This window comes from Ixodes scapularis, unplaced genomic scaffold (genome assembly GCF_016920785.2).
Source record: "Ixodes scapularis isolate PalLabHiFi unplaced genomic scaffold, ASM1692078v2 PGA_scaffold0__279_contigs__length_252992795, whole genome shotgun sequence".
Classification (NCBI taxonomy): Eukaryota; Metazoa; Arthropoda; class Arachnida; order Ixodida; family Ixodidae; genus Ixodes; species Ixodes scapularis.
This window is the reverse complement of record NW_024609835.1, coordinates 44,092,801-44,100,980: the sequence shown is the minus strand read 5'-3', so window position 1 is coordinate 44,100,980 and position 8,180 is coordinate 44,092,801. Positions and strand designations below refer to the sequence as shown.

The 8,180-nt window shown below is 49.2% G+C and overlaps 1 protein-coding gene across 1 annotated transcript; it reads right to left on the bottom strand.

Moving 5' to 3' along the window:
- Window positions 1-5,659: 5,659 nt before the first annotated feature.
- LOC121046493 lies at window positions 5,660-8,180 on the bottom strand. Its single transcript, XM_040500771.2, has 4 exons — window positions 8,154-8,180; window positions 7,551-7,670; window positions 6,747-6,914; window positions 5,660-6,112 (listed from the first exon to the last, which is right to left on the bottom strand). Exons 1-4 carry the CDS (start codon window positions 8,178-8,180, stop codon window positions 5,660-5,662), a joined length of 768 nt encoding a protein of 255 aa, XP_040356705.1.

Below are 8,180 nucleotides of genomic sequence, written 5' to 3'. Positions count from 1 at the left end.
TTAGCGCTTGCATAAGCGCACGCTACGCAAGAAAGCTTTAGAATAGCGTTTTTTCCGCCGCGGCGCAAAAGCCTAAACAGTGATTTCCCTACACATCCCCAAGGAGGGTGACACTCCCCTTTTTTTTTTTTGAAGACACCCCCTTAATTCGCAACAACTCCTATATTCTCAATGACCCCCCCCCCCCCCCCCCCCCCCCCCCCCCTCAGTGTCCCTCAAGGGGGCACTCTATACAGCAAATGCAGACTGGAGGACTGGTGGCGAAGGACAAGGAGAAACTGAAAGAAAGAAGTGTTTTTTTGTTTTTTTCTTGTTTAGTATATATATATATATATATATATTTTGGCTAGGTACGAACGTGGTTTGGAACCGCCCTATACAAAGGGAACAGCTGCAAGATCATCATCATCATCATCATCATCATCATCATCATCATCATCGTGCGACCAACTTTGGAATACATATGCACAGTATGGGGACCCTCATTTTCAAAATTTAATTTATAAAGTGGAACGGGATCCAGAACCGTGCAGCTCGTTTTATAACCAGTAACTATGATTTTCGTTCGAGCATCACTAACTTAAAAAGCTTACTTAATTGGAGTCTCCTTTGCCAAAGAATAAACTTTTTACGGTTAAAGCTATTTTACGCTGTTTATAATGACCAAACCGGAATCGATAGAAGTATGTATATGCAGGCACCAAATTACGTATCAAGAAGAACGGATCACCAGATGAAAGTTCGAGAAATTAACTGCCGAACGGATGTTTTTGCCCACTCTTTTTTCCCCCATACTATTTCCGAGTGCAATCGTCTGGACAGCTCAATTGTCAATTCTGCTGAAAACATGTTCTTCTCAGTTTTACAAAACTTTTGTTTCCAATAGGTATCTGGAACTTCTATGTTATTTTAGGCTTTCTTGTTATTTCACTTGTTTGTCATGTATTTTCTTTCATGTAACCCCCCTACAATAATGCCCCCTGGACGATGTAGGTATGTGCATAAATAAATAAAATAAATAAATAAATAAATAATTTCAATCCCTGGGGCCGGGGGAACCCCTGAGCCCGAGAGCCCAAGCATCTCGCGCTTGCAACGCCACCAAGATACAGTCACAATTTTTATTTCACACACCAAATCCTGTAACTTAAAAAAAAAAAATAATAATATATTCTTTTTTTTTTTTGGGGGGGGGGGGGGGGGGGGGGGGGGAGAGAGGGGGTTCAGAGTAACATTGTAGATTTGTTTAAATATGAGAATGCGACAGGAGCGGTCGACCGGTCGTGTTCGCTTGCGTCGCCTCGGCAAGAGAGGTCTCGTGTACTGGCCTCCGCACACCGTACCTTCGCCGGAACATGTTCGCGAGTCGCAAGCACCAAGTTGCCGCTGATCGTTCCCTACCTACTGGTTTTCCAAACCGGGTGCAGCGCCGTCCCGCATTGGAAATCGCAGTCGCGGGGATGCCGCCGACTTCGCCCTCACGATGCCGCCAAAGTGGCCGCAGCCATGGTCCGGGGGGCCGCCATTTTTCAATTGTGCTTTTCTTGGCTTCAGCCAATTTCTCATCACGAATCTTCCTTAGAGGAGCGCAAAGACTCTTTGCGTATGCACGCAATTTCCGAGAAATAGCGTTCGCTAAAATAGCGCAAGCAAAGCGCAAAACGGAGTTAGCGTTTGGCGCATGCGCAGTGGCGACGACGCTATTCTTTGCGTACGCAAAGCTTTAGCGTGCGCTATTCTAAAACGCTCTAATATTCTACCGTACTCCGCCCGCTGCTGCACTCAGAGTGCAGGATAATAGAAAAGCAGAAAGGAGGTGTCAACGACGGTGGCAGATGACTGGTCTCACCTGGCTGGGAGAGGCCGACGGTCACTTCACGACGCTGGCAGATAACAGATGTCAGAAAGGGTCGCCACATGCCTGACAATGAATGCAATATTCAAATGGAGACAAAAGAAACAAAAATATAAAAATCGCTCTTAACGCAGTTTTTTTTTTTTTTTGCGAGCTTTTGGTTTGCAGTTGTTTTGGCTTTTTTGTTCAAATCAATAAATATGAACACAGTCTCTGGATTCGTCGCACTATTATGGTCGTCACGATCGAGCAATCTGTTGACTATAGACGGCGCTCATGTAATGGAGCTGCTAGGGTTCCTGTATAGGTTCCTTAGGGGAGCCAGAGTTGCACGTTCATCCCCGCAGCGCTGTCTTTGCTGAACGGCATTGGGAGCCTGCTCCCCTGCGCAAGACACATGGACGGCAGAATCGTCCGACCCGACGTCCGATCCGACAGTCCGAACGCCGTTCCGAATTGCCGCACGCGACAGTTTGAGACACACGCTTCCGACCTTGCATGCGACACGACGATCCGTTCGGCTCCGCCCAGGAGAACCAAGCACTCCAGCGGAGGTCCGCGTTCACAGATATCTGGTCCCAGATTGACGGTTTAGCTCACACGAGCGAAGTTAGAAGCTCGTTCTCGTTAGCGCGTGCATTCTTTGCCGGGGCAATCTTTCTCGAATGGGTCAGCGGAATCCACGCGTCCGGCTTCCCGTCGCCTGTCCCGTTTTCTTATTCGTCCCGACAGACCCAGTACGCCATCATGACGTTCGCGCTGGCTGTGCTGTCATTGGCTGGACGCATCCGACAATCCGTCCGCCGTGCGAAACTATCTGGCGCGTTGGACGCATGTCGGATCGCCGATCCGACGTCAGCGACCAAATTTTTCGGATCAGGCAGTCGTACTGCCGGATCGGACGTCGGATCGGAAGGATTTTTCGCGCATGTGTCTCGCGCTTAAATTCGGCGAATAGCTGCGCCGTGCGTTCGAGGCGCGCGGCGCGCTCTAGAGCAGGGGAACGTACTCCGGGGCGAGTGCAAAGTCTACTTTCCTGCACGACGTTTGAGTCTGCTCCTCACGTGATCGGATCTCGACGAATAGCGGCGCGGCGGCATGTGGAAAACAGACGCGCAACTCTGGCTTCCGTAGGGAGGCCTACACTCTAAGAAATGCCTGCGCGTCTACTTACCCGCAAGACACTCGAAGAGCCAATCTCTGCGATCTAGGAAATCAGCTCAGCGAATGACGAGGCGGAACATCCGTTTGGACCCAAAAATGAATTCTGCGCTGTGGCATTGCGCAATGCAAAGCGTCATGCCTGCATTGCGTAATACCACAGCGCAGACTTAATTTTGAGTTCTAAACAGATGTTCCGCCTCATCATTCGCTCAGCTGATTTCGTAGATTGCAGAGATTGGCTCTTTGAGTGTTTTGCGGGTAAGTAGAAGCGCTGGCGTTTCGTAAGAGTGTACACAGGAACTCTAGGAGCTGCAAGATGCAGTAGTGCAGGTCGTTGAATGAACATGTGACCAGGGCCACGCGCTTCAGCATGTGGCAAAAGAAGGGAGAGGCCCGCTTTTATGCGAGCATGTTCTGTCTGCACGTTTCGATCACTGTTCCCTCGTTTAATGTGCCCGTGCCAACGTGACAAAGTTCAGAAAGAAAAAAAAAAACACAAAAATGCTGCTGCTTTTGGTTGCTAATCTCTGACAAACTGCTTATTCCGAGACTTATAGAATTATGCAGAACCACGTCGCATGATCACGTGACGCTGATAACGTCACTTCCATGCCTTTTCTATCTTTTCATGTATATCGCTTTTTTTTTTCCGCAGGAATGCCAACACGCGATAAGAATATCATCCGCGTTTTCGCATCCGCAGCCTTGTACCTGCTGCACGATTGGAAACTTTAGTGAACCCCCACGTTTACATGCGCTCTAAGCCCTCCCAAAAGTGACTGCTTTAGATGTTTTCGATTACGTTCAGCAAGTTTTTAATTGGAATCATATATTTATTTTAACTGGCTAAAATATACTTACTAAATTTTAGTTTATTATTTACCTAATTAGTACCTTTTATGCTATCCCCGTCGTGCGCCATGGCTTGCAGTTTGTTCCCGAAAAGAGTGTCTTTTTTTTTTTTCTCAACCACTCTATTGGTAGGAATCTTTAAACGTGTTCGCTGAAACACATGCCATAGCGGTCATAAGTTCCAGAATTATTGCGGACTGCACCAGCTTGCATTTGGAGCATCGTGACGGCCTGAAAACGCGCAAGCGAATTTGCCTTCGTCATGGACTGCGTGGACCGTGTCAACGCCTGTCAGCTTCCGAGGGCCTTCCCCCGAGAGACGCGCTTGTCAGAACTCGTTTGACCAACCGCACTGCGGGGCTGTCTCTCTCGCTCATTAATATACCGCAGAAGACGTAGTATGTTTGTCGCTCGCAGAAGTTTCGATCGCGGCAATTCAATTAGGAAGTTGGGGAACAGTTTTGTCGCACGGACGTACACTCGATATGCCTTCGTTAGCGGCATACAGGCGGGAGCGCTAATGAAATTAACCGGATGGCACTTCCGTGATACCTATGTACATTTTTTTTTGTCGTCGTGAAATTAGGAGCGTCAGGGCGTATCTTGTTTGTCACGTCATGTCTAGGCCAACCGCGCTTCATTCGACGTGTATTTTGATCGCGTACGAATAGACCGATCTCATCATTCAATTTGATTTCGCCACGTCTGCCGGCATGCATCGGAGGATCTTTAGTCTTTCTGTACGTGCGACAACCTCGCTGGAGCTTTTCGCAAACCAAACATGAAACGGCAAGAACCGTCTCGTGCACTGCGGCCAGCCTCCCGTGAACTAAAGTTATGGTAGCGTCACGCACGCGCCGAAAGCTTGATAAGATCGGGCTGAAATCCGAGCTGACGGACTTCTGAGAGTTGTCGGTTTAAGTGAAACCGGAGTCAATATAGAGGGTCCATTGTAAGCGGGCCGCCAGTCGGGTGATGAATAATGTTTATTGTTCCGAAGTGCGTCTTTATCAAGGCGAGGAACGGTGTGACGTAGGACGTCCCACGGTACATGATTGGATGAGCTCTTTCACTAGCATGACACAGCTTGTGCCCTGCTACATCTCCCCTCTTTAAAGGGATACTTCAACAAAATTTGAAATATTCCCGTCGTGTTCAAAAATAGCTTGAATATGATCCACAATATCCGTAAATGACAATCGCACATTTGTATTTTGAGCCTGGTGGCTGTATTTTTCGTTATAAACGTCCTACTTTGGCAAGCGCTCGGAGAAGGCCCAGCGGAAACCACGTGACATCCAACGCAATCGTGACGTAGGTCGTCTCAAGACAAGCAAAGCTACGGCGAGGATGACGTCGAGAGGATGGCCTAGTCGTTCCAGCCACCGAAGCGGCTGCTTTTGTACAAATTTTGAGTGACGGGCTAATCTTCTATAATCTTGTAGGGGGACAATAGCGACTTCTGTGACACACAGAAGGCATTCTCGGGAAGAGGGGGGTTCCTTCTGCCCCTCTTCTTTCGTCGTGGCCGGAGGCGAGACAACCTCCGTCACTAGCTGCCAAGGTTGCTAGACGGGCATTACAAGCGAGGCGTTAGCGACATCCACCAGGTGCTCTTTGCTAATCGTTTAATTCGTTTTAAAATTCCTTTTCGTGACTTTTTTAACAAGATATTAGTATGTTCGATTTGATGGTGCGTTTTTGAACACATACAGACCAAAAAATCAGCGCCGAAATTTCGTTGTAGTATCCCTTTAAAGGGGAATGGGAAAAGTGGAAGGGGCTTTGTTACAGTCTCTCGGGCAGTGGGTACCGGCAGGGTTCCCGGTGTTCTCGGGTACTTCTGCGTAGCTCTTGACTGGGCTCGTTGATGTCCTGGTCTGCCGGTCGGTCTTCGGTAGAAGGTCGACTTGAGTCCGGCTGGGATGCTGCCGCCCTTAGGTGCTCTCTTGTGCGTCGAATCTCGGGGCCGTCTTCAGTCTGAAGAATCGCTGAACGCGGGGTGTCCGCTGGTCTCAGGATGACGGCTGGCGACCAGGTTCGCTGACGTGTGTCGTACGTCGTGACCTGTTGCCCCGGTGACAATGGCGGCAGGTTTCGGGAGTTTCGGTTGTAGAAGGTCATCTGCCGCTGCCGGATCTCCTTGAGGCGGTTGTGGACGGCTTTACATGGCACAGTCTCCGGCTCCAGGTGGCTTGTTGGTACCGGTAGCAGCGTCCGCGTCTGTCGTCCCATCAGCCTCTGCATAGGAGACTTGAGGACAGCATCTCTGGGAGTATTTCGCCACTCAAGTAAAGCCATTTGGAAGTCTGGGATTCTGAACGAGCACTTTTTTAAAAGTTTCTTGGCCTCTTGAACTGCTCTTTCACTCATACCATTAGAGCGTGGATGGTAGGGGCTAGAGGTAGTGTGCATAACGCCTAGATGGGCTAGAAAGTCTTTGAACTCTTTGCTGTTGAATGGTGGGCCGTTGTCACTACACAGTTTCAGTGGTAGCCCATGAACTGAAAAAAAAACTTCAGCACACCACGATTTAACCATGTTTGCGGTTGTGTTGCGGAGCTCCCGAACCTCAAGAAAAGAACGAATAGAAGTCTACAATTATTGCAAACTCGCGTGCACCGTATGGGAACAAGTCCATTCCCACGATCTCCCAAGGCAATGTCGGGACGTCGTGGCTCAGAAGAAGCATCTTTACGTTTCGTGGCTGATGCATCTGGCACACTTTGCAGGCCTTACAAAACTGCTCTATATCATTAGACATGTTCGGCCAAAACATCACACTTCTTGCTCGCGCTTTCATCTTCTCCGCCCCCGCGTGTGCCATGTGCAGGAGGTACATCATTTCTACTCTTTTTGATTTTGGTATCATTACCTTATTGCTGCGAAACAGAAGGCCGTCTTGAGTGTGTATCTCCTCGCGGTACGCCCAGTAGGGACGGACGATTTCTGGGACGTCTTGCTTGTTATCAGGCCAGATTGTCTCCGCGTAGTCACGCAGGTTTGAGAGTTCGGGATCCTCAATGGTTGCTCCAAGAACGTCCTTAAGGCGAGTTTCTGATGCTGAAACGTAAGCAAGTATGTTCACATGAAACTGGGGGGTTTCTTCTTGCATGCCGACTTTACTGGGGAAGCGTGACAAGGCATCGACAAGAAAAAGTTCTTTGCCCGGCTTGTATAGAAGACGGATGGGATAACGTTGCAAAGTCAATCGCATACGTTGCAAACGAAGTGGAACTTGGTGCAGTGGTTTTTGAAAGATCGGCACCAAGGGATGGTGATCTGTCTCGACAATTACTTCCGCCTGGCCGAAAATGTAATCATGAAATTTGGTACAGCCGTGCACAATTGTCAGTGTTTCTTTTTCAATTTGTGCGTATCGCTGTTGCGTTTCAGTAAGGGATCTCGATGAAAAAGCGATAGGATGGCCTTCCTGATTAAGGACGGCCCCCACTCCGTATTGGCTGGCATCAACAGAAAGAGTGACTGGATTTTTTGGATCAAAGTACGACAGAACCGGTGCTTCGATCAATGCTCGTCTTAGCGCGTCAAAACTGTTTTGCTGCTGTTCGGTCCACACCCAGGCAACATCCTTGCGCAGTGGAGCTCTCAGCGGCGCAGTCACGTCGGACATGCGACGTACAAAACGCTGCACAAAGTTCATTGTGCCAAGAAAAACTTGCAACTCCTTCCTGTTCGAGGGTGGCGGCATCGCCAGCTGCAGGATGTCATTTGCGCGGTCCGGGTCCAGGCGCAGGCCTTGCGTGGTCAGGATGTGACCTAGGTAGCGGACTTCTGTCTGCAAAAAAGTACATTTCTTGAGATTCAGTCGCAGATTGGAATCTCGGCAGCGCGACAGCAGCAGTGTTAAGTGATAGTCGTGCTCTTCTTTTGTTCTGCCCCAGAGTAGAATATCGTCCATTACTACGGCGACACAGGGTAGCCCTTCTAGTAGGCGGTGCATTGCTGCTTGAAAAATGTCTGGCGCGGACGCGATCCCAAAGGGCATCCGGAGGAAGCGATATCGCCCGTACGGTGTGCTCATCGTGCAAAGTTTGGAACTCGACTCTGCAAGTTTGATTTGCCAAAATCCTGACGCCGCATCTAGGGTCGAAAAGGATTTCGCTCCAGACAGTAGCGGCGCGACGTCCTCTAGGGTTGGCATTGGGTAGTTTTCACGCAAAAGTGCTCTGTTGAGTGCATTAGGGTCCAAACAAATACGCACTTTGTCATTTTTAATGACGGTGACCATGTGGCTAGACCATGCAGTAGGCTCTGCTACCTTGGTTATGACGCCTTGCTTTTCCAT

Bases quoted from the DNA above. Each gene is read 5' to 3' on its own strand.
- LOC121046493 (XM_040500771.2), bottom strand. From the start codon at position 8,180: ATGGAAAAGCAAGGCGTCATAACCAAG. The intron at 6,915-7,550 runs GTTTTTCTTGGC...ACTCGCCTTAAG, and splicing joins CGAACAGGAAGGAGTTGCAA to GACGTTCTTGGAGCAACCAT. The intron at 6,113-6,746 runs GTAATGATACCA...TCTCCTATGCAG, and splicing joins TTCTGTTTCGCAGCAATAAG to AGGCTGATGGGACGACAGAC.